The sequence below is a fragment of the Pristiophorus japonicus genome, chromosome 11 (genome assembly GCF_044704955.1).
Source record: "Pristiophorus japonicus isolate sPriJap1 chromosome 11, sPriJap1.hap1, whole genome shotgun sequence".
NCBI lineage: Eukaryota > Metazoa > Chordata > Chondrichthyes > Pristiophoridae > Pristiophorus > Pristiophorus japonicus.
The window spans coordinates 152,035,182-152,061,853 of NC_091987.1; the positions used below are offsets into that span (position 1 = coordinate 152,035,182).

General features: G+C 49.9%; 1 protein-coding gene across 4 annotated transcripts in view; it reads left to right on the top strand.

Annotated features, from left to right (window-relative positions):
- The window catches only part of phldb2b (pleckstrin homology-like domain, family B, member 2b), a 457,175-nt gene that overhangs the window by 339,150 nt on the left and 91,353 nt on the right, over positions 1-26,672 (top strand). For all 4 annotated transcript variants that reach the window (XM_070894178.1, XM_070894179.1, XM_070894180.1 and 1 more), the window contains 6 exons: positions 1,826-1,931; positions 5,231-5,245; positions 6,882-6,917; positions 15,839-16,025; positions 23,064-23,154; positions 24,338-24,484. In XM_070894178.1, the coding sequence (XP_070750279.1) occupies positions 1,826-1,931; positions 5,231-5,245; positions 6,882-6,917; positions 15,839-16,025; positions 23,064-23,154; positions 24,338-24,484 (582 nt within the window). The remainder of the gene's footprint in view (positions 1-1,825; positions 1,932-5,230; positions 5,246-6,881; positions 6,918-15,838; positions 16,026-23,063; positions 23,155-24,337; positions 24,485-26,672) is intronic.

Below are 26,672 nucleotides of genomic sequence, written 5' to 3' on the forward strand. Positions count from 1 at the left end.
TTACTTCCTTAGTTAGTCATGGATAGTTCATCCTTCTCTGAGAGTCTTTGTTTCTCACTGGAATATATCTTTGCTGAGAATTAAGAAATATCTCCTTAAATGTTTACCACTGCTTTTCTAAAGTCTTACCCTTTAATATATTTTCCCAGTCCACTTTAACCAACTCTGCCTTCATACATTTGTAATTACCTTTATTTAAGTTGAGCACACTAGTTTGAGACCTAGCTTTCTCACCCTCAAACTGAATTTGAAATTCTACCATGCTATGATCACTCTTCCCAAGAGGATCCTTCACTACGAGTTGTGTTGTGCAAAAACTGCCGCGAGCTTTAATATACACACATCGCCGGGAATTTGCTGGGGGATTTTCCCGTCAGTCATTGAAACCTGTCCTACCAGATATAGGAACTTGAGCCCATAATCCAAGCTGACACTCCCAGTGCAGAGGGGCTGTTTTTCGGAGGAGGCATTAATTCGAGGCCTATTCTGCCCTCTCAGGTGAATGTAAAAGATTCCCTGGCACTATTGGAAGAGCAGGGAGATTCTCCCCGGTGTCCTGGCCAATATTTACCCCACAACCAATATCACTAAAACAGATTATCTTGTCATTTATCACATTGCTGTTTGTGGGACCTTGCTGTGCGCAATGTGGCTGCCATATTTCCTATATTGTCGGCCGGCATGGACACGATGGGCCAAAATGGCCTCCTTCCGTGCTGTAAATTTCTATGATTCTATGATATAACAGTGACTACACATCAAATGTCCATTATTGGCTGTAAAGTGCGTTGGGATGTCCTGAAAAGGGGCTGTATAAACGCACACCTTTCTCTTTTTATCCGCCGAAATTGTGCGGCCCATCAGGGAAACGTCCTCGTGGATACTTCCGGCAAATTGTCCTTTCCAGTAATAAAATGGTGGAAGTGAGCATCCGCCGACGGTCGGAGCAGGTTACAGGCAGACTCTGGGAAACTCTGCCCAGATCCCGACGATGGTACTGTGGGAGACTGGAGAACCTACCACAGAAATTCGATCCGGCATTTTCCAACATTTTTCAAGCTGCTCGTGCTCCCCTAATATAAACAATTTGTTCCTTGGGAGGGAGCTGGGCATGGGAGTTCCTTCCGTGTGACCAGCAGTGACGCACACTCCACAGTATAACTCCAGTCTGCCCACTGTGGGACTGGCAACTGCAGTAACATATCTTTGAGCTTTTTCACCATTTTAGTTTCAAGGTAATCCTTTTAGGGGAGGAAACGTCCGATGTGAAATTCACGGGGCCTGCAGTTCATAGAAACATGGAAACATAGAAACATAGAAAATAGGTGCAGGAGTAGGCCATTTGGCCCTTCGAGCCTGCACCACCATTCAATATGATTATGGCTGATCATTCAACTTCAGTACCCCCTTCCTGCTTTCTCTCCATACTCCTTGATCCCTTTAGCTGTAAGGGCCACATCTAGCTTCCTTTTGAATATATCTAACGAATTGGCCTCAACAACTTTCTGTGGTAGAGAATTCCATAGGTTCACAATTCTCTGAGTGAAGAAGTTTCTCCTCAAGCCAGAATTTCTGTTGAAGGGACTGGGAGTCGGAGAATCCTGATAAGGCATTGTCGCCATCTCCAACACGCACTCCCTTCAAGCCTAGCTCCACCGAACTTATTCTGTGCCATGTTCCACTCCACCTAATTTCCCAACACTGAATCCATTTATGTGAATAGAGGGATTACAATTGCCAATAATGAGTCGCGGTTTCAGTGAAGTATTTTGGAAAAGTCCTATTATTTGGTGAATAGTTGGTTCCTGTTCTATCTGTTCCACAGCCTCACTTACCCCTCGGCCAAAGTAGCAGCTGCAGCAATATTCTACCTCACAGCCTGACAGCGAGTGTCAAGGAGTTGGACATCAGGAGGCTACAAGGGCACAAAGGTATGTAGTACTCATATAATGTCCCTGCTGTGAGTAATATCGGTCTGAACCTGCTGATCTGGGATGAGAAAGCGCTTCCCTCGGCGGTCACGGCCAGTGCAACGTTTACATACAGCACGGTGCGTGAGCCTCCCAGTTTGCTGCGGCAGACAGACGTAACAGTGCAGCTTGATAGCAAGTGGTTTTGAAAACTGTAATGGGTGCGTTACTATGCTGCGCCCTTAAGACTTGGCGTTTCCCAGGATTGCAGTCGGAGATCGGCGCATGAGTAATGGGTCGGTTAAATTTAGCGCCAGCATTTTCGTATATCCCTTGCATTGGAGGCAGTTCACTGGTTGATTCCTGAGATGAAGGGGCTGTCTTATGAAGAAAGGTTGGGCAGGTTGGGCCTGTACTCATTGGAGTTTAGAAGACTGAGAAGTGATCTTATTGTGTAATATTAGAATCCTTCGGCCCATCGAGCCTGTGCCGGCTCTTTGAATGAACTATCCAACGAGTCCCACTTCCCTGCTCTGCCCCCGTAGCCCAGCATGTCTTTCCTCTTCTTGCTGTATGTGTAAAGGAGATTGGTTAAGTTAAATTACAGGACAGTTCTTTTGTAAAGAAGCCATGCTTCAGTAAATAGTTTATTCTGGAAGCTCTGCAACATATCCAGACGTGGTAGCACCTTGAAAAGGCTGTCGGTGCCTGTAATCCCGAGACGATCATGTATCGGAGGAAATGAGAAACACCAGCTCGTCTAAACGAACTATAAAAACATTCGCTGTCTGCTGAGCCCATTTTAATTGTGTGTCACAGAGGCCCGAGCCTCAGGCCCCACTTGCAACAAACCAGACAGAATTCTCAGTGGGTGTTTTGACATATTGAAAATTATGAGCAAAAGATATAAAACTGCAGGTGCTGGAAATGTGAGGCAGGAGCAGAAAGTGTCGGGAGCAGGTCAGTGGGCTCCTCTGGAGACTTTGTGTTCTAGGTGTGAGTGCTTGTAGGACGGCAGCACACACTAAATCCAATCTCCGCTGCTCCCCACACATGTTGCCTCACCCGCTGAGTGCTCCCAGCCTTTACTGCTCTTTGTTGTTCTGTAAGGGACTTGGGTTTTGAAAATGCTGTAGCAAGACACCCTTGCCCACCTGCAGTGTGGACCCTGCCTGTAACTCCGGGATGGACGTGAAATCCACGGTGAATTTGCAGTAGAGAAGGTACAGAGGAGATTTACCAGGATGTTGCCGGGACTGGAGAATTTTAGCTATGAGGAAAGAATCGATAGGCTGGGGTTGTTTTCTTTGGAAGAGGAGGCTGAGGGGAGACCTTATTCAGGTGTATAAAATTATGAGGGGCCTGGATAGAGTGGATAGGAAGGATCTATTTCCCTTAGCAGAGGGGTTAACAACCAGGGGACATAGATTTAAAGTAATTGGGGGGAGGTTTAGAGGGGATTTGAGAGGAAATTCCTTCACCCAGAGGGTGGTGGGGGTCTGGAACTCACTGCCTGAAAGGGTGGTAGAGGCAGAAACCCTCACCACATTTAAAATGTACTTGGATGTGCACCTGAAGTGCCGTAACCTACAGGGCTACGGACCGAGAGCTGCAAGTTGTGACAATAACTGTGTTCCCACACAGAATGAACACACCCTGGGCCTCACTTCCTCAACACATCCTCCCCCAAATAACCCTTCCTCGATAATTACGGCCCATCTCGTGTTTCTCTCCAGCAGTTTACTAAAGATTAACTAATAACCCTGTCCATAGCTCCATGCTCCAGCTAGCTGGGCTGTGGAACAGTGACAGTCTGCGTCTCAGCCGTCCTATCCTTCATAGAATAGCATCATAGAAATTTACAGCACGGAAGGAGGCCATTTCGGCCCATCGTGTCCGCGCCGGCCGACCAAGAGCTATCCAGCCTAATCCCACTTTCCAGCTCTGGGTCCGTAGCCCTGCAGGTTACAGCACTTCAGGTGCACATCCAGGTACTTATTAAATGTGGTGAGGGTTTCTGCCTCTACCACCCTTTCAGGCAGTGAGTTCTAGACCCCCACCACTCTCTGGGTGAAGACATTTCCCCTCAAATCCCCTCTCAACCTCCCCCCAATTACTTTAAATCTATGCCCCCTGGTTGTTGACCCCTCTGCTAAGGGAAATAGGTCCATCCTATCCACTCTTATCTCGACCCCTCATAATTTTATACACCACAATCAGGTCTCCCCTTAGTCTCCTCTGTTCCAAAGAAACCAAACCCAATCTATCCAATCTGTCCTCATAGCTAAAATTCTCCAGTGCAATCACATCCTTCCTGTAATGTGGTGACCAGAACTGCACACAGTACTCCAGCTGTGGCCTAACCAGTGTTTTATACAGTTCAAGCATAACCCCCTGCTCTTGTATTCTATGCTTCGGCTAATAAAGGCAAGTATTCCATATGTCTTCTTAACCACCTTATCTACCTGGCCTGCTACCTTCAGGGATCTGTGGACATGCACTCCAAGGTCCCTTTGTTCCTCTACACTTCTCAGTGTCCTACCATTTAATGTGTATTCCCTTGCCTTGTTAGCCCTCCCCAAATGCATTACCTCACACTTCTCTGGATTAAATTCCATTTGCCACTGTTCTGCCCACCTAACCAGTACATTGATATCTTTCTGCAGTCCGCAGCTTTCTTCTCCCAGAGAATTGTGAACCTGTGGAATTCTCTAGCACAGAAAGTTGCTGAGTCCAGTTCGTTAGATATATTCAAAAGGGAGTTACAGCTAAAGGGATCAAGGGGTATGGAGAGAAGGCAGGAAAGGGGTACTGAAGTTGCATGATCAGCCATGATCATATTGAATGGTGGTGCAGGCTCGAGGGGCCGAATGGCCTGTTCCTGCACCTATTTTCTATATTTCTTCATTATCAACCACACAGCCGATCATCTGCAAACTTCTTAATCATACCTGCTAATTCGTGGAGACCCCGGGGCAATCCTGGAGGGTTGGGAATCCGACCGGGATCCGATGATCCTTTTCTAACGCACATCATCAGATGGATAATCCATTCTGATTTGGGTTTTAATGTGATCATCTGTGTCGAGTGCTGATGATTCTATCCACACCATGCAGTGATCACACCGAATACTGCTGATATCAACTTCACGTGGCAATATCAGTGTCACGTTTGTGCAGTTGTTTAACCTTTTTCCGGGAGCGCCGTGGTTTTAGCACGGTGCGGTATTAGTGCGGCGATCGACGGTTACGTTCTGGTTAAACTCACTGCTTGCCAGACGCCGTCACTGACTAACTCTCTCATCTTTCTTTCCTCTGCAGGGAAATCGAAAAAAGGTAGGGCTCCAGATTTTCCTCTTGGTTATCTTTGTGTCCGCCGCGACCGGGTCTGTGAGCAGCTACACGCTAACTCTTTTCTCGACTAACTTCAAGGGTTATGTCATCTTCTCAAAATCGAAAGATGTCTTGGAGCTATGGGCAGCATTCTAAACATCCCACGACACGATGACATCGTCCACTTCGCCAGAAATGCCCTGATGAAGAGAGTATTGGTAGACTGGGTGGGAGAGGGCTGTGTGTTTGCTCACTCCATCTACTCTTCCAGTATTTCGCAGGCGGTCGTGATTCGGAAAACAGTCGCGCTCCGCAAACCACTGTGAGTGGGGCAACGCGATGCAGGCCTGGTTACCGTGGTTATCTTTCACGGTCCGAATGAGAGGGCAGCGCCCCTTTCCTATACAGTTTATGCCCTGGTGTTCATTTCGGTGCATCGTGCTAAAGGCCAGTGGGACGGGATGGTGCTGGGAATTTATACCCCAGTATTGTACACTGCAGTATGGTGTTCCCAATACCCAGTATGGTCCAGTATTGTACACTGCAGTTCGGTGTTCCCAATACCCTGTATACCCCAGTGTACACTGCAATATGATATTCCCAATACCTTGTATACCCAAGTATTGTACACTGCAGTACGATGGTACCTGCACACGCATCAGAGTTTCACTTTAACTATCACAAACTCAGTTTATCAACTGCTTTATATATTTTTTTACTTGAGAGAGAAGCAGGTTTAGAGTTAGGGTTAGAGACACAAATAGAAGCCAAAAGTTAAAGCGCCTGTGCTTTATTTTGTGATATTGAGTTGAGAACAGTTGGTCGCTTACTGAATGCTCAATTTATCCGCTACAGTGGGGAGGGGAAACACACAAAATTCTCCCGGAGCCGATGGGAAAAACTGGCTCTTGGAAACTGCTTCATAAACGCTCTCCGTGGAGGGGAGCACTTGGGGCAATGTGACAGCCACACCTGCAGCAAGACCCGCAGAGAGAACGCAGAAATTAAACCGTGCCGGCCAGTTTACAGTTACTGAGAAACAGGTCACAGAATGGTGTTTGCTGCAAAGATTACGCAGAGATGTAGAGGTGCACTTTAGCACTGATAACTCTGGTATTATTCTCTCTTTGTCTCTCTCTCTCACTCTCATTAATACTCTAAGCCCACACCTCCCTCGGAAGTAAAACATAAATAAGGGGTGTAAAGTCGTTTTCGCATGAAGCCTTCGCTCAGAAAATGTCATAAAACTTATGATCTTATTTTGAGATCGGAAGGATAATCAAGCAGGCATAAAATCTGATAAAAATGTTAGATTAAATGTGAATAATTATTGAGACGAATTAAAATAAGGATCTGAAATTCTTTCTTGTGAAAAATCCAGACACTGACCTCATCAGTTATAAAATGTGATACCCCACAAATATTAACAAGAATACGCAATGTGTGGGTTTGTAAAGAATGTTGGTGTAATGATAAGTGTTTCTGTTTCAGTTGCTGCCATTTACATTCTGCAGCAGAAAGTTACAGGAAACTAGTTACTCGCATATTACATGAAACACAATTTGTGAACTGGTTTTCAGTAGTGCTGAGGTTAAAGTTCCTGGATTTGATTTTATTTTATTTTGGTGATCCTCTCTAGGGGCGGCCTCGCATTCCAAGGGGACTCGCAGAAAAGGTAAATAACGTAACTCGGCCTGCCGAGGGTGGCGAGGCTCTCGCCACCTCCACCTGGGGTGTGACGGGCGGGGTGTGTGACAGAATGTAATATTACAGGCGAGCTGTGACGGGCGGGGTGTGACAGAATGGTATATTACAGGCGTGGTGTGACAGGCGGGGTGTGACAGAATGTTATATTACAGGTGTGGTGTGATGGGCGGGGTGTGACAGAATGGTATATTACAGGCGTGGTGTGACAGGCGGGGTGTGACAGAATGTTATATTACAGGTGTGGTGTGACAGGCGGGGTGTGACAGAATGTTATATTACAGGTGTGGTGTGACAGGCGGGGTGTGACAGAATGTTATATTACAGGTGTGTGACGGGCGGGGTGTGACAGAATGGTATATTACAGGCGTGGTGTGACAGGCGGGGTGTGACAGAATGTTATATTACAGGTGTGCTGTGACAGGCGGGGTGTGACAGAATGTTATATTACAGGTGTGGTGTGACGGGCGGGGTGTGACAGAATGGTATATTACAGGCGTGGTGTGACAGGCGGGGTGTGACAGAATGGTATATTACAGGCGTGGTGTGACAGGCGGGGTGTGACAGAATGTTATATTACAGGCGTGGTGTGACAGGCGGGGTGTGACAGAATGTTATATTACAGGCGTGGTGTGACAGGCGGGGTGTGACAGAATGTTATATTACAGGCAGGGTGTGACAGGTGTGGTGTGATGGGCGGGGTGTGACAGGTGGGGTGTGACAGAATGTTATATTACAGGCAGAGTTTGACAGGCGTGGTGTGATGGGCGGGGTGTGACAGAATGTTATATTACAGGCGTGGTGTGACAGGCGTGGTGTGACGGGCGTGGTGTGACGGGCGTGGTGTGACGGACGGGGTGTGACGGGCGGGGTGTGTGACAGAATGTTATATTACAGGCGGAAGGTGAGACGGGCGGTGTGTGACGGGAGGAGTGTGATGGTGGGATGTGATAGGCGGGGTGTGTGATGAACAGGGTGTGATGGGCGGTATGTGATGGGCGGGGTGTGTGACAGAATGTGATATTACAGGCGGGATGTGTGACGAGTGGGATGTGACGGGCGGGGTGTGTGACAGAATGTTATATTACGAACGGGGTGTGTGACGAGCAGGGTGTGACGGGTGGTGTATGACGGGTGTGTGACGGCGGGGTGTGACGGGCGAGGTGTGTGACAAAATGTTATATTACAGGTGGGGTGTGTGATGAGCAGGGTGTGATGGGCGGGGTGTGTGACAAAATGTAATATTACAGGTGGGGTGTGTGACGGGTGGGGTGTGTGACGGGCGGGGTGTGTGACAAAATGTTATATTACAGGTGGGGTGTGTGATGGGCGGGGTATGTGACAGCGGGGTGTGACAGAATGTTATGTTATAGGTGGGGTGTATGACGGGCGGGGTGTGACGGGCGGCGGGTGACGGTGGCAGCGGGGGGGGTGACGGGTGGGCAATCTCCTCCAGCCGATTACAATCGGGTACTGGAAATGTTGGCCTTTATTGCAAGGGGGATGGAGTATAAAAGCAGAGAAGTCCTGCTACAACTGTTATGGAATTGGTGAGGCCACATCTGGAGTACTGCGTGCAGTTTTGGTCTTTGTATTTAAGGAAGGATATACTTGCATTAGAGGCAGTTCTGAGAAGGCTCACTTGGTTGATTCCTGAGATGAAAGGGCTGTCTTATGAGGAAAGGTTGAGCAGGTTGGGCCTATACACATTGGAATTTAGAAGAATGAGATGTGATCTTATTGAAATGTATAAGATTCTGACGGGGCTTGTCAAGGTAGATGCAGGGAGGATGTTTCCCCTCGTGGGGGAATCTGGAACTATGGGGCATGGTCTCAGAATAAGGGGTCGCCCATTTAAAACTGAGATGAGGAGGAATTTCTTCTCTCAGAGGGTTGTAAATCTGTGGAATTCTCTGCTCCAGAGAGCTGTGGAGGCTGGGTCACTGAATATATTTAAGGCGGAGATAGACAGATTTTTGAGCGATAAGGGAGTAAAGGGTTATGGGGAGCGGGCGGGGAAGTGGAGCTGAGTCCATGATCAGATCAGTCATGATCTTATTAAATGGTGGAGCAGGCTCGAGGGGCCGTATGTCCGACTCCTGCTCCTATTTCTTATGTTCTTATTAAAATCTATCCGTATTTCTAAATATGTGTTTGAAATGGGGGCCAGTGCGAAACATGCTATTGGAGAGCGTGTGGAACAGTGAATGGTGAATTCAGGACAATCCAGTGTCGCAATCATTGCAGTTACATTTGCCATTGCAGTCTGATTTTGATCTGTGTAACTACCGCCCTCCGGGGAATGATGGTCCTATTTTCACATTACACTGGTAAACAATTCTTTAAAGTCTTATTTCATCATCATCATAGGCAGTCCCTCGAAGCGAGGATGACTTGCTTCCACACCAAAAAGGGATGAGTTGACAGGTGTGTCAATGAAGGACCTAATATTCCAGGTCCCGAACTACATCCTGAAGGATGGAAGATGCCTGTGCGTGGATTTTTTTAACGTGTGGTGGCCGTTGCACACCAGCCACCACACGGGCTTGACAGAGCTAGGTCTTGGTCCAGGGGCAAGGGTTAACCAAGACGACTGGAGACCAGCTCTGTCGCACGGGCCTAGTGCACACACATATCGCAGTGTGGGCCGGCCTGTGCTGTCCCTGGGCTCCTGGCCCTGAACTCACACCTCTCCTTATTTATATAAATTCTTATTTATAGAGCTTCTATACATTGGATATATTTGAGGTTGGAATTTGCGAGAAGGTGAAATAGGCTAAGAACATAAGAAAATAAGAAATTGGAGCAGGAGTAGGCCATACGGCCCCTCGAGTCTGCTCCACCATTCAATAAGATCATGGGTGATCCGATCATGGACTCAGGTCCACTTCCCTGCCCGCTCCCCATAAGCCCTTATTCCCTGATCGTTTAAGAAACTGTCTAAATCTGTCTTAAATTTATTCAATGTCCCAGCTTCCACAGCTCTCTGAGGCAGCGAATTCCACAGATCCACAATCCTCTGAAAAAAGAAATTTCTCCTCATCTCAGTTTTAAATGGGCGGCCCCTTATTCTAAGATCATGCCCTCTAGTTCTAGTCTCCCCTATTAGTGGAAACATCCTCTCTGTGTCGACCTTGTCAAGCCCCCTCATAATCTTATACGTTTCGATAAGATCACCTCTTATTCTTCTGAGTTCCAATGAGTAGAGGCCCAACCTCCTCAACCTTTCCTCATAAATCAACCCCTTCATCTCTTGCATCAACCTTGTGAACCTTCTCTGAACTGCCTCCAAAGCAAATATATCCTTTCGTAAATATGGAAACCAAAACTACACGCAGTATTCCAGGTGTGGCCTCACCAATACCCTGTACAACTGCAGCAAAACTTCCCTGATTTTATATGCCATCCCCTTTGCAATAAAGGCTAAGATTCTATTGGCCTTCCTGATCACTTGCTGCATTTGCATACTATCCTTTTGTGTTTCATGCACAAGTACCCCCAGGTCCCGCTGTACTGCGGCACTTTGCAATCTTTCTCCATTTAAATAATAACTTGCTCTTTCATTTTTTTCTGCCAAAGTGCATGACCTCACACTTTCCAACATTATACTCCATCTGCCAAATTTTTGCTCACTCACTTAGCCTGTCTATGTCCTTTTGCAGATTGTGTGTTTCCTCCTCACACATTGCTTTTCCTCCCATCTTTGTATCATCAGCAAACTTGGCTACAGTACACTCAGTCCCTTCTTCCAAGTCGTTAATATAGATTGTAAATAGTTGGGGTCTCAGCACTGATCCCTGCGGCATCCCACTGGTTACTGATTGCCAACCCGAGAATGAACCATTTATCCCTACTCTCTGTTCTCTGTTAGTTAGCCAATCCTCTCTCCATGCTAATATATCACCCCCAACCCCGTGAACTTTTATCTTGTGCAGTAACCTTTTATGTGGCACCTTTTCAAATGCCTTCTGGAAGTCCAAAAAGACCACATCCACTGGTTCCCCTTTATCCACCCTGTTCATTACATCCTCAAAGAATTCTAGCAAATTTATCAAACATGACTTCCCCTTCATAAATCCATGCTGACTCTGCCTGACCGAATTTTGTTTTTCCAAATGTCCTGCTACTGCTTCTTTAATAATGGACTCCAGCATTTTCCCAACGACAGATGTTAGGCTAACTGGTCTATAGTTTCCTGCTTTTTGTCTGCCTCCTTTTTTAAATCGGGGTGTTACATTTGCAGTTTTCCAATCTGCTGGGACCTCCCCAGAATCCAGGGAATTTTGGTAAATTACAACCAATGCATCCACTATCCCTGCTGCTACGTGTGTTAAGACCCTAGGATGCAAGCCATCAGATCCAGGGGATTTATCCGCCTTTAGTCCCATTATCTTGATGCCATTCAATCTCCATTCCACACAACTGCCACTGGGCAGTTCATCCATGTGGCTGTCCCACCCAGCATCATGTCTGAGTTTAGTGTGTGTTCAGCATCTGTGTGAAGCGTACATTGTCGATCGCAGCTCAACCTGGGCCCTTTGTGCTGTGGGAGTTTTACGGGTTGAACAGTTTCACGGACGGAGTTTGGTTTGAAAAATATAAAAGGGTCTTGATCTCGTTGGCCCTGTGTTCCTGTGATGCGAGGATACACGTTACACTCCGACAAAGGCAGTCGCACATTTAACTTTCATCGCAAAACGGGATTTGGATGAAATTCCTATTGAGCAATGTTCTGCAACTGGCCAGGGTCTGGACATTCGTGCTGAGAAGTGCTGCCTGTCCTGACCTCTGACATTTGAACTTCATTGGCAGGTTCGGGTTGTTGAGTTTAACATGTGTCCAGCCTGTGGGCTCCTCGGCCGTGTTTACACTGGGGTAGATTACTGCTGGCTGGGAGATGTTTTCAGGAACACTCGCAATCCGTGCCAGCCTAGGGTTTGCAGCCTAATTAATTGCAGCTTTAAACTCTTGGCGGGATCTGTTTAAAGCCGGTTTACACATAGCTGACTGCCACAGACAGCCTCAACTTGATGGCTGATGCATTACAGCTCACTGTCATAGAACCATAGAAATTTACAGCACGGAAGGAGGCCATTTCGGCCCATCGTGTCCGCGCCGGCCGACCAAGAGCTATCCAGCCTAATCCCACTTTCCAGCTCTCGGTCCGTAGCCCTGTAAGTTGCAGCACTTCAGGTGCACATCCAAGTACTTTTTAAATGTGGTGAGGGTTTCTGCCTCGAGCACCCTATCAGGCAGTGAGTTCCAGATCCCCACCACCCACTGGGTGAAGACATTTCCCCTCAAATCCCCTCTAAACCTCCTACCAATTACTTTAAATCTATGCCCCCTGGTTGTTGACCCCTCTGCTAAGGGAAATAGGTCCGTCCTACCCACTCTATCCAGGCCCCTCATAATTTTATACACCTCAATAAAGTCTCCCCTCAGCCTACTCTGTTCCAAAGAAAACAACCCCAGCCTATCCAATCTTTCCTCATAGCCAAATTTCTCCAGTCCGGGCAATATCCTGGTAAATCTCCTCGGTACACTCTCTTGTGCAATCACATCTTTTTCTTTGCCCAACTCACGTCTCTCCTGGGGTCAGGCTGTCCCGAGCTGGTGATGAACTGGTTTGAATGTTTGACCATGGTGCCAATATCTTCAGCGATTTTTTGCCCAAACCCTTTCTTGGCACGGTTGTGTGTGCCGATTTACCAGGGTGAGAGGGGGTTGGGTAGCATCCCAGGATGTAAGCATGGGAACGGCACTGAAAGTTCTGGTGGCGTTCAGTTCACCAGTCGGCGTGGCTCCCGGCGGTGTGCCTGCCACTCAGTATAGAATGGTTGGGCCACGCGTCCAGTGACCAGCCAGAGCCAGGCCGCACTGGGCCGGTCAGTGTTGTGGCAGTGTTGTAGCGAGATCTTCTGTGTCACGTTTGGTCGGTCAGTGAGCATCCAATGCCCCCTAGGGTTAGAGACAGAGATGGCAGGAGACTAGGCAGTAACTGTATGTTTCCAGACATGATTCTCGAGATCGTAACTGGCTTCCAAATGGCAACCTGCTGCGTGTGAACTTCAGTGGAACGTTCTCGGTGGTTTTGAATGGTCTCCCACCCCAGAAACATTTACCCCAGTTGGCCTTTCCTCAAGGGCAATAGCTCGCAGAGTCCAGGGGCAGCTCCCGCCTTGCTGACCCCAAGTGCTCATTATTCGAGTGCTGGCAAGCCGACTACCGGAGCCATCACAGGCCAGCTCGATCCTGGCCGTGGCCAACATCTGAGCAAGTGCAGTCCCGGCAGGGGTAAGGGGTGTGGTTCCAGGGCCACCTCCCTCAGCCACCCAGGGGGGGAGACCCCCAGGGCCACCCCCCTCATCCACCCAGGGGGGGAGACCCCCGGGGCCATCCCCCTCACCCACCCAGGGTGGGGGACCTGTTTTAGAGGTGGGCTGTTTTAGAGGAGACCCTATCGCCCTTTCACCGATGTAATGCATGTACCTGTGAGTTGTTGAGTTGGGAGTGGCTGAGCCAGTCACGTGATGTTCACAAGATTCAATAAAACCCCAGCCAGTTGGGTTCGGGGGATCCACGATGAGGCAGGTGGTTGTGAGCCTGGTGGATGAACTGTAATGTGTAGTGTGATTGTTAAACCTTTTGCTAATAAACCAACTAATTCTTAATAGCAATGTGTTGCTCTGAATTCTTAAGCAAAGAACCCATGAAGTAAATACACATCAACCAGACGTTTTGTGCAATGGTTCTCGTTTACACCAGCGCACGAGGGTAAAAGTCGGCCTGCTCACAATCACTTTGTCGGGGTCAAAGTGCAAGCACAGCTGTACCCTCTCACTAAATGGTGTTGGACACAAGTGTGCATGGTGCAGCGATCGTGTCCTCTCCAAATGGAGTGCAGCGTTTGGGAGACTGCACCATTGCGACAGTACAGAAAGATTTATGACCAAGTATGAAGTTCCTACATTCCTGAGGACAGACTGATTGAGCTCTTGTGTACACTATGAACTGATCAGAGAGAGCCAGCGTGGATTTGTGAAGGGCAAGACATGTATAACAACAACAACACTTGTATTTATATAGCGCCTTTAACGTAGTAAAACGTCCCAAGGTGCTTCAGAGGAATGTTATGCGATAAAAATTTGACACCGAGCCATATAAGTAGAAATTAGCGCAGGTGACCAACAGCTGGGTCAAAGGGGTAGGTTTTAAGGAGCGTCTTGAAGGAGGAAAGAGGTAGAGAGGCAGAGAGGTTTAGGGAGGGAGTTCCAGAGCCTGGGGCCCAGGCAACAGAAGACACGGCCACCAATGGTTGAGCGATTATAATCAGGGATGCTCAAGAGGGCAGAATTAGAGGAGCGTAGACATCTCGGGGAGTTGTGGGGCTGGAGGAGATTACAGAGATAGGGAGGGGCGAGGGCCATGGAGGGATTTGAAAATAAAGATGAGAATTTTGAAATCGAGGCGTTGCTTAACCAGGAGCCAATGTAGCTCAGCGAACACAGGGGGTGATGGGTAAGCGGGACCGGGTAAGAGTTAGGACATGGGGCAGCCGAGTTTTGGATCACCTCCAGTTTACATAGGGTAGAATGTGGGAATGAACCTTATTTCTTATGGCGGTAACTAACATGGTAGATAAGGGAGTGTAATGGATGGTGTTTATATGGACTTCCAGAAGACATTTGATAAAGTTCCACATAAGAGACTGTTAACAAAAATTACATTGCGTGGAACTGGGGAAAAGCTGCTGACCTGGATAAGGGATTGGTTCCGAGGTGGGAGATAGAGTGGTGATAATGGCGACGTATTCTAATTGTACTTAGATTAGCAGCTGTGCCAAATGATAGATTCTGGACCATCACCACTTTTCTGATCTATTTTACTTGGTACTCGCAAAGGAATTCTTTCCCCTCAACTGTCAGCTGTGGCTCAGTGAGTAGCATACTTGCCTCTGAGTCAAAAGGTTGTGGGTTCAAGTCCCACTCGAGTGGCTTGAGCACTAAATCTAGGCTGACACTCCCAGTGCAGTGCTGAGGTAGTGCTGCACTGTCGGAGGTGCCGTCTTTCGGATGAGATGTTAAACTGAGGCCCTGTATGCACCCTCAGGTGGATGTAAAAGATCCCATGGCACTATTTCAAAGAAGAGCAGGGGAGTTATCCCTGGTGTCCTGGCCAATATTTCATCATGGGCAGTCATTTCGGAATCGAGGAAGACTTGCTTCCACTCTTAGAATGAGACTTTAGGTGACTGAACAGTCCAATACGAGAACCAAAGCCTCTGTCACAGGTGGGACAGATAGTCGTTGAGGGAAAGGGAGGGTGGGACTGGTTTGCCGCACGCTCCTTCTGCTGCCTGCGCTTGATTTCTGCATGCTCTCGGCGATGAGCCTCGAGGTGCTCAGCGCCCTCCCGGATGCACTTCCTCCCCTTAGGGCGGTCTTTGGCCAGGGACTCCCAGGTGTCGGTGGTGATTCCTTCACAGCAAATGAGCCAAAGGTGGGCAGAGGAAACGTTTCAAGGACATCCTCAAAGCCTCCGTGATAAAGTGCAACATCCCCACCGACACCTGGGAGTCCCTGGCCAAAGACCGATATTTATCCCTCAATCAACATAACAAAAGAACTGATAATCTGCTCATTATCACATTGCTGTGTGTGGGAGCTTGCTGTGCGCAAATTGGCTACCGCGTTTCCCACATTACAACAGTGACTACACTCCAAAAGTATTTCATTGGCTGTAAAGCGCTTTGAGCCGTCCGGTGGTCGTGAAAGGCGCTTTATAAATGCAAGTCTTTCTTTCTCCAGCCTGGTTTGATAGTGGCTGTTTTTGTACCTGCAGTTGGTTCTGTAAAGTGAAAGTGTTTGACTGAAATATTGTCCCCCTCAGGACCCCGGCACCAGCGCGGCAGTGAGGAGCAGAGGCTGAGGGCCCAGGATGAGGCGAGTGCTGGCGGAGATCGCTCGCCCTACACTGACAACGGATTCAAGGACAGCGCCTTCGACGGTCTGAGCATGGACAGCTCTGACAGTGTGGACACCAACCTGTCCGCCTGCTCCCCCGACAATATTTCCAGGTGAGAGTTTGCTCGGCGAGCCTGTCCTTCCGCCCCGTGAATAGTAACTTCTTGGAGCAGTCGCCGCAGCCCTGTCGGCTTAAAGCGCGGCAGCTGGGGAGGAGAATGCTTGTACGTCTCAGGATGGCTTACTGTCACATCACCCGTTTCCGCCCCGCCTCAGCTCATCTGCTCAAACCCTCATCCATGCCTTTGTTATCTCTACACTTGACTATTCCAATGCGCTCCTGGCTGGCCTCCCATCTTCTACCCTGCATAAACTTTAACTCATTCAAAACTCGGCTGCCCCATGTCCTAACTTGGACCAATCCCGTTCACCCATCACCCCTGTGCTCGCTGACCCACAAGGGCTCCTGGTCAGGCAACGCCTCCAATTTAAAATTCCTGTCCTCGTGTTCATTTCCCTCCATGGCCTTGCCCCTCCCTATCTCAGTGACTCCTTCCCTCCAAGATCAATGTGCTCCTCCAATTCTGGCCTCTTGTGCAATCCTTGCTTCCTTTGCCCCACTCTTGGTGGCCGTGCTTTCAGCTGTGTCGATCCTAAGCTCCGGACAACGGAGGAAGAGGATAGAGTGATCAACATGTGTCAAAGGCCACCAACAGGTCGAGTAGGAAGAGGGATTCTTTATCATGGCCAGAATCACACAGGATGTCATTTGTGACTTTGATACGGGCTGTTTCTTTGCTGCGACAGGGGTGGAGACCTGATTGGAGAGGTCCAAACATGGAGTTCCAGGAAAGATGGGCACGGATTTGGGAGGCGACAACACGTTCAAGGACTTTGAGAGGAAAGGGCGGTTGGAGGTGGGACAGAGGGGTTGAGGGGTGATGACGGCAGATTTGAAGGAGAGGGGGACAGTAACTGAGGAGAGAGAACCGTTAACAATGTCAGCTAACATCCACATTATATTCTGCCTGGGCAACCGATGCAAGTTATGTTCAATCTCACTGACCCAATTTCCAAGTCTCGCGCCTCGAAGTTTCCCGCTGTGACGTGGAGACTGCTTGACGCTGACACAAATGTAGACACAAAATTAGACTCCAGACCCGCATCTGAATGTGATAAATCTAATGTGCCGTCACTAGACCATGCTGACAGTTTGATGGGCCACATACGGCAGCAAAGAACATTCAAAAACAAAAGGACTGAAAGACTCGACGAGCTGATGGAATCTTGGGGGCTCTGTCAAGATGTTTAAACACCGAGATGTGGTTAAAACCAGCCTTTGATATACAGTTGGTACCAGGTGCTTCCTATAAATTACACACAAACCTTTCGTGGTGTGCCAGTGTCGCACGACACTAACACTGGCGTTAAACACCAAACTGCAGTTTAGCACCACATTTATCTCTTGTAAATAAACATCTAACACTTTAAGATAAAAGTCTGTAATAGGGCGATAAAATATGATGCTAAAATACACATGTCCAGGTTGTTGATCCTAAACTATGCCAAAAACATCTGTGAAACCGCTGTAGGTAATGTGAGGATGTGCAGACATCTGGCAGCTGGATGGTCCAGTCTGCCTTTCACTCACTGTTAAGTTGAGTAGAAAATGGCTGAATATTGTTCACAGATTTTCCTCATTCGCATCTTTTCCACCTTGGCTGTTTCAAAAACCTACTTGCAGCAGGGAATATTACAGTTCACCCTTTCCTGTGGGATTCCGTCCAACATCTTATTTACAATTGGTCAGTCTGACAAAGTCACAAAAGGATTTTGTAAAGAAAAATGTGGGTATTTATATAGCGCCTTTCACGACCACCGGACGTCTCAAAGTGCTTTGCAGCCAATGAAGTACTTTTGGAGTGTCGTCACTGTTGTAATATGTGGGCTGATTAATTTATGAAATAAAACTGTTCGTTATGAAGCTTTTTCCACGCTCTGTTAAAACACTGAGAAATCCCATTTAACCTGTTAATACAGTGTCATTTTAGGCTTTTCCCAATTTACTCTTTCGCAGTGCCACACCTGAGATTTAAGCACAAAATCTAGGCTGACACTCCCAGGGAGTGCTGCACTGTCGGAGAGGCAGTGCTGAAGGAGCGCCGCACTGTCAGAGGGGCAGTACTGAGGGAGTGCTGCACTGTAGGAGGGGCAGTACTGAGGGAGTGCTGCACTGTCGGAGGGGCAGTGCTGAGGGAGCGCTGCACTGTCGGAGGTGCCGTCTTTCAGATGAGACGTTAAACCGAGGCCCCGTCTGCGCTCTCAGGTGGATGTAAAAGATCCCATGGCACTATTTCGAAGAGCAGAGGAGTTATCCCCGGTGTCCTGGGCCAATATTTATCCCTCAATCAACATCACAGAAGAACAGATTATCTGGTCATTTTCACATTGCTGTGTGTGGGAACTTGCTGTGCGCAAATTGTCTGCCACATTTCCTACATTACAACAGTAACTACACTCCAAAAGTACTTCATTAGCTGTAAAGCGCTTTGGGACATTCTGCAGGGCTGTGAAGGGCGCTATATAAATGCAAGTGTTTCTTTCATTGGAAAATTTCAGTTGCTTTTTCACTCATTCCGATATCCTTCCGCGGATCGCAGTCATCGCCACTTCTTCTCCTTAGGTGCTGACACAGCACTTACCACATTGTTATTAAGTCAAACAGTGTTTTTAATCAGAGTGATTAGCCACCTTAACAAGCAGGAAATGTACTTAATCTCTACATTTAATCTCTACACTTCTCCAACCGAGCTCGGGCTGACCACTCTGCACAAAACACAGCAGATTTGTTTGCAGGTAGTGAGACAGCACACATGGAGATAGCACCATGGCGGACAAGGCATAGTCCCAGAAGGAACTGCAAGGCGGCTTAAATACCACCAAAATATAGAACTGACAAGAGGTCCAAGAATGTCTGACTTAAGCCAGCCAAAAACAGTGCTTGCCAACCAGACTCACAGTCACCACAAGAGGGCGGCAGAGGGCCAGTGCTGTGGAGAGGGTCCTGCAGCATTTTACAATGGAACCATTTTATCGAGCAGGAACCGGGCTCTGGGCTCTGGGGATTGGGCTCTGGGGCACTGGACACTGGGCTCTGGGGACTGGGCTCTGGGGACTGGGGCTCTGGGGGACTGGGCTCTGAGGACTGGGTTCTGGGGACTGGGCTCTGGACACTAGGCTCTGGACGCTGGGCTCTGGACACTGGGCTCTGTGCTCTGGACACTGGGCTCTGGATGCTTGGCTCTGGACACTGGGCATTGCGCTCTGGGCTCTGGGGACCTGGGCTCTGGGGACTGGACATTGCACTCTGGGGACTGGGGCTCTGGGTACTGGACTCTGGGCTCTGGACACTGGGCTCTGAACGCTGGGCTCTGGACACTGGGCTCTGTATTCTGGGCTCTGGACACTGGGGACTGAGCTCTGGGGCACTGGGCTCTGGGACACTGGGGACTAGGCTGTGGACACTGGGCTTTGGGGACTGGGGCTCTGGGGACTGGGCTCTGATCTGGACACTGTGCTCTGGACGCTGTGCTCTGGACTCTGGATGCTGGGCTCTGGACATTGTGCTCTGGACTCTGGGCTCTGGGCACTGGACATTGCGCTCTGGACACTGGAACTCTGTGGACTGGGCTCTGGACACTGAGCTCTGTGCTCTGGACACTGGGCTCTGTATGCTGGGCTATGGATGTTGGGCTCTGGACATTGGGCTCTGGACACTGGGCTCTGGACACTGGGCTCTGAACGCTGGGCTCTGGACACGATGCTGGGCTCTGGACACTGGGCTCTGGACATTGCGCTCTGGGGACTGGGGCACTGGGCTCTGGGGACTGGGCTCTGGGGACTGGGCTCTGTATTCTGGACACTGGGGACTGTGCTCTGGGGCACTGGGCTCTGGGACACTGGGGACTGGGCTCTGGACACTGGGCTTTGGGGACTGGGGCTCTGGGGACTGGGCTCTGTGATCGGGACGCTGTGCTCTGGACACTGTGCTCTGGATGCTGGGCTCTGGATGCTGGGCTCTGGACGTTGGGCTCTGGACACTGGGCTTGGACACTGGGGCTCTGGGGACTGGGCTCTGGGGCTCTGGAGATGGGGCTCTGGGGACTGGGCTCTAGGGCTCTGGGGACTGGACTCTGGACGCTGAGCTCTGGACACTGAACATTGGGATCTGGCGCTGGACTCTGGATGCTGGTCTCTGGACACTGGGCTCTGGAAGTTGGGCTCTGGACAGTGGACGCTGGATACTGGGCTCTTCCTTTGCTTTTGCTAAGTTTGTCATTTAAAACGTAGGCCACATGAAAGCCCCGCTTTGAACACAATTCTTTGCAATGTCTGTTATTCCATAATCGTGACGAATGAGAATCTTTGCAAAGTGGCAGCTCAGGGAAAACGCACCATTCGCACTCGGTGAAGTTCACGTCGCCGTATTCACTGTCTGAGCTCCTCAACCAAACTGGTTTGCACCGTCCTGCGTATAGATTCTAGTTTGGCTTTGCCAACAACATGCGTAGGCTCAAGGGTTTGGATTGGACGGTGAGGAGGCTGGTTTAAAGGGCAGGGGGGCAGGAGGGCAGGAGAGAAGGGGGAAGGGGGACGCAGGGAAGGAGGGGCGGGGGGATGGAGGGAAGGGGAAGGAGGGCTGGGGGCAAGGCTGGGCCAGCTCCGACTCACCGAGAGACACAATCTGTCCCAAGTAAACACAGAGTACGAGGCATAAGCTGCAGCCAGTCATCTCTTCATTCATCATTTAGGCAGGGGAGGGTTGTGCCCAAGGGAGGGCTGTGCCCAGGGGAGGGCTGTGCCCATGGGAGGGCTGTGCCCAGGGGAGGGTTGTGCCCAGGACACTGGCTGTGCCCAGGGGAGGGCTGTGCCCAGGAGAGTGTTGTGCCCAGGGGAGGGTTGTGCCCAGGGGAGGGCTGTGCCCAGGGGAGGGCTGTGCCCAGGGGAGGGTTGTGCCCAGGGGAGGGCTGTGCCCAGGGGAGGGTTGTGCCCAGGAGAGAGTTGTGCCCAGAGGAGGGCTGTGCCCAGGGGAGGGTTGTGCCCAGGGGAGGGCTGTGCCCAGGGGAGGGTTGTGCCCAGGAGACTGGTTGTGCCCAGGGTGGGCTGTGCCCAGGGGAGGGTTCTGCCCAGGAGAGGGCTGTGCCCAGGGGAGGGCTGTGCCCAGGGGAGGGCTGTGCCAGGGGAGTGTTGTGCCCAGGAGACTGGTTGTGCCCAGGGTGGGCTGTGCCCAGGGGAGGGTTGTGCCCAGGAGACTGGTTGTGCCCAGGGGAGGGTTGTGCCCAGAGGAGGACTGAGCCCAGGGGAGGGCTGTGCCCAGGGGAGGGCTGTGCCCAGGGGAGGGTTGTGTGCCCAGGAGAGGGTTCTGCCCAGGAGACTGGTTGTGCCCAGGAAAGGGTTGTGCCCAGGGGAGGGCTGTGCCCAGGAGACTGGTTGTGCCCAGGGGAGGGCTGTGCCCAGGGGAGGGCTGTGCCCAGGGGAGGGTTGTGCCCAGGGGAGGGTTGTGCCCAGGAGACTGGTTGTGCCCAGGGTGGGCTGTGCCCAGGAGAGGGTTGTGCCCAGGAGACTGGTTGTGCCCAGGGGAGGACTGTGCCCAGGGGAGGGTTGTGCCCAGGGGAGGGCTGTGCCCAGGGGAGGGCTGTGCCTTGGGGAGGGTTGTGCCCAGGGGAGGGTTGTGCCCAGGGGAGGGTTGTGCCCAGGGGAGGGCTGTGCCCAGGGGAGGGCTGTGCCTTGGGGAGGGTTGTGCCCAGGGGAGGGTTGTGCCCAGGGGAGGGCTGTGCCCAGGAGACTGGTTGTGCCCAGGGGAGGGCTGTGCCCAGGGGAGGGCTGTGCCCAGGGGAGGGTTGTGCCCAGGGGAGGGTTGTGCCCAGGGGAGGGTTGTGCCCAGGGGAGGGCTGTGCCCAGGAGACTGGTTGTGCCCAGGGGAGGGCTGTGCCCAGGGGAGGGCTGTGCCCAGGGGAGGGTTGTGCCCAGGGGAGGGCTGTGCCCAGGGGAGGGTTGTGCCCAGGGGAGGGCTGTGTCCAGGGGAGGGCTGTGCCCAGGGGAGGGTTGTGCCCAGGGGAGGGCTGTGCCCAGGGGAGGGTTTTGCCCAGGAGACTGGTTGTGCCAGCAGCCAACAATCTGGAGGTTGCAGGTGAGAGATTCCCCTCGGATCAGCCAGTGTGCTCCCCACAGGCACAGCGGTCCCTGCCTTTGTTTCCAGGCAGATGGCACCCAGCTCTTATTTCTCTTTTACAGCCTTTCATGTGGAACTTCTATCAGATGGTTTCTGCAAATTTCATCATCATCATCAGTGGTCCCTTGAACTTGCTTCCGTGAGAGTTCACAGGTGTTTCAATGAAGGACCCGATATTCCAGGTCCTGACTTCAGGAGTGGAAGATGCCTGTGCATGGATTTTTTTTAACGTGTGGTGACCGTTGCACACCAGCCACCACATGGGCTTGACAGAGCTAGGTCTTGGTCCAGTGACAAGGGTTAACCAGGATGACTGGAGATCTGCTCTGCTGCACGGACCTAGTGCGCACACACATCGCAGTGTGGGTTGACCCGTGCTGCCCCTAGGCCCTTGGCTCTTCTGGGCCCCGTATCCTCATTCGCTGCACCTCCGCCCACGATGTTCCAGGGCCCGGTGCTCCAGCTCTATTTATAGCCCTGACCTGCGGTGGTGTTCTCACACAGGTCGGGGCGGCCCACCATGTTCCAGGGCCCGGCTTCTGCAAATCTAGTTACTCAGTGTAGGACTTTCCTATATCAACCTGCGTTGTACCTTCCGAGATCAGACCAGATCCGGATATCTTGCTCTGTGGAAAATGAGTTAACTATGTAGCACGTATATTGAGAGAAGATTCTTTGAACTCCCACAAACCACTCACCATGGCCTGCAGTGCTGAGTGTTTTACAAGTGATCAATAAAACTATAACTTACAACATATCTGCTGCTGTTACATTATCTTGCTGAGTTCCGGCAACTTAGCAAAACTGTCATTGGCTTCCATATAAAGTTTAAATTAGTGCAAAGTCAGACAACATGTTTCAGTCCTTTGCATTTATAAAAGTACCGTGCACTTATTGAGCCTTGTGTGTTTTTGTGCAGTGCCAGTACCTTTAATGTCGCTAAACTGGAAGAGATGGAACGCCTGTTAAAGGAAGCCCAGGCGGAAAAGGCGTGGCTAATCGAAAGCAAAGTGAGTCCTCCTCTATGGCATGGGGTTGTAGGGTTGCTGCACGCGATTTTGCAGTGTGCGTGCACCTCCAGTGTGTCTGCACTTGCTGCTTCTTGTTCCTGCTGTAATGTATTTGCTTCATGGGTTCTTTGCTTAAGAATCCATAGCAACGCATTGCTATTAAGAACTAGTTGATCTATTAGCAAAGGTTTAACAATCACACTACACATTACCAGTTCATCCACCAGGCTCACAACCACCTGCCTCATCGTGGATCCCCCGAACCCAACTGGCTGGGGTTTTATTGAGTCTTGTGACCATCACGTGACTGGCTCAGCCACTCCCAACTCAACAGCTTTACAAACCTGTGAGCATCCTCACCGGTGCATACGTTACACCTAAAGGTATCAATTCATGTTGGAAAGCTCAGGAAGAAAAGTTTTAAAAATGTGAAGTTCATTCAATCGTAATCTTCTGTGACAAAATGGGGTGTTTTTATCTGTGATAAACTTGAGCTCGTCTAAAACTCTGCTGCCTGTGTCCTAACTCTCAACCGACCCTGCTCACCCATCTCCCCTGTGCTCGCTGACCTACATTGGCTCCCAGTCTGGCAACACCTTGATTTCAAAATTCTTATTCTTGTGTTCAGATCCCTCAATGGCCTCACCCCTCCCTAACTGAGTAATCTCCTCCAGCCCCACAACCCCCCGAGATGTCTGCGTTCCTCTAATTCTGCCCTCCTGAGCATCCCTGATTATAATCGCTCAACTATCGGTGGCCGTACCTTCTGTTGCCTGGGCCCCAAGCTCTGGAACTCCCTCTCTACCTCTCTTTCCTCCTTTAAGACGCTCCTTAAAGCCTACCTCTTTGACCAAGCTTTTGGTCACCTGTCGTAATATCTTCTTTTGTGGTTCGGTGTCAAATGTTATTTGGCAGCGTTCCTGCGATTGGCCACCAGTTGGGTTAAACCTGTAAGTGCAAGACGGGGGGTGGGGGGGTGGAGGTTACTGTCCGTGATGGGGACAGATGAGCGACGGTAGCAGAGGGGGCTTTACGGGGTCTGTAGTTTTGCAGCGAACCACTTGTTCCGTACTGCCGATGCTTATATTTGAACTTTATCATTCCAAGCCACGTTTCTTGGACCGAAACTAATTTTCCCTTGCTGCAACAAGAGTACGAGTTAACATTGTGTTTTGTGATTGAGGAGCGGGAAATGGAAACGAAGAAGCAGGCTTTGGAAGAGGAGAAATGTCGCAGGGAGCAGCTGGAGAGGAGGTTACAGGAGGAGACTGAACGCAGACAACAGCTCATCGAAAAGGAAGTTAAGATGCGAGAGAAGCAGCGATCGCAGGTATTTGAGATACTCGAGAGCTGTTCAAAGCCCGGTCCAGCGCAGCATGTGGTCCCCAGCCTCGGCACACCCAGCCTCCAGGCCCAGGAGTCTGGCAGCCCTTCTCTGTCCGTGTTATTTGCCTCTTCATCACCCTCCGACATCACCCGAAAACACAGAGCCAGTTTCCACATGTACACTGATGACACCCAGCTCTACCTCACCACCACTTCTCTCGACCCCTCCACTGTCTCTACATTGTCAGACTGCTTGTCCGACATCCAGTTCTGGATGGGCAGAAATTTTCTCCCAATTAAATATTGGGAAGACCGAAGCCATTGTCTTCGGTCCCCGTCACAAACTCCGTTCCCTAGCCACCGACTCCATCCCTCTCCCTAGCATCTGACTGAGGCTGAACCAGACTGTTCGCAACCTTGGTGTCATATTTGACCCTGAAATGAGCTTCCGGCCACATATCCGCAGCATAACTAAAACCGCCTAATACCACCTCTGTAACATCGCCCGTCTCCACCCCTGCCTCAGCTCATCCGCTGCTGAAACCCACATCCTTTGTTACCTCTAGACTTGACTATTCCAACGCACTCCTGGCTGGCCTCCCACATTCTACCCTAAGTAAACATGAGGTGATCCAAAACTCGGCAGCCATGTCCTAACTCGCACCAAGTCCTGCTCACCCATCATCCCTGTGCTCGCTGACCTACATTGGCTCCTGGTCCAGCAACGACACAAATTAACAATTCCCATCCTTGTTTATAAATCCCTCCATGGCCTCGCCCCTCCCTGTCTCTGTAAACTCCTCCAGCCCTCCAATAAGTTCAAGGGAAAGTTGCAACCATCTCAAGCAACATACATTAGTTGTCTGGGTTTCTCAGTCATTTGGTAATCAGAACTGATACCTCTGTACTGTATAAAACGGGATCTCTTTGATTTATAGAAAAGACATTAAAGCCACAGAGCGTGTACAGCATACATTCACCTGGATGATGCCAGGGATAGGAAACTGGTTATTACATAGTCTTACATAGGATACACAGGATATATGGCACAGAAACAGGCCATTCGGCCCAACCAGTCCATGCCGCCGTTTATGCTCCACTCGAGCCTCCTCCCGTCTTTCCTCATCTAAATCTTTCAGCATAACCCTCTATTCCCTTCTCCCTCATATGCTTGTCTAGCCTCTCCTTAAATGCATCGCTACTGTTCGCTTCAACCATTCCCTGTGGCAGCGAGTTCCACATTCTCACCACTCTCCGGGTAAAGAAGTTTCTTCTGAATTCCCGATTGGATTTCTTGGTGACTATCATATTGATGGCCTCTAGTTATGCTCTTCCCCACAAGTGGAAACATTCTCTCTATATCCACTCTATCAAAACCTTCCTTAAATTTAAAGACCTTGATTAGGTCACCCCTCAGCCTGTTCATCCTTTCCTGAAATGTATACCCTCGCATTTCTGGTATCATCCTTGTAAATCTTCTCTGCACCCTCTCCAGAGAGTGCCTCTATATCCTTTTTATAATATAGCGCCCAGAACAGTATGCAGTACTCTAAGTGTGGTCGAATTAAGGTTCGATACAGGTTTAGCATAACTTCACTACTTTTCAATTCTATCCCTCTAGAAATAAACCCTAGTTCTTGGTTTGCTTTTTATGACCTTGCTAACCTGTGTCGCAACTTTCAGTGATGTGTGTATTTGTATCCGAGATCCCTTTGTTCATTTATCCCACCCAGACTCGCACCTTCCAAGTAATAAGTGACCTTCTTATTCTTCCTACCAAAATGTCATATCTCACATTTATCTGTGTTGAGCTTTGTTTGCCAATTATTTGCCCATTCTGCAAGTTTATTAATGTCCTCCTGTAATTTGTTGCAGTCCTCCTCCGTATTGACGATCTCCCCCAATTTGGTATCATCTGCAAATTTAGAAATTGTGTTTTTGATTCCAAAGTCTAAATCGTTAATATAACTTGTGAACAACGGTGGTCCCAGCACTGATCCTTGTGGAACACCACTACCCACCTGTCACTGTGAATAGCTACCCTTTATCCCTACTCTCTGCTCTCTGTCTTGAAGCCAGCTGGCGATCCATTCTGCTACTTGTCCCCTGACTCCGCATTCTCTGACTTTGTTCATCAGTCTATTATGGGGTACCTTATCGAAGGCCTTTTGAAAATCTAGATCAATTACATC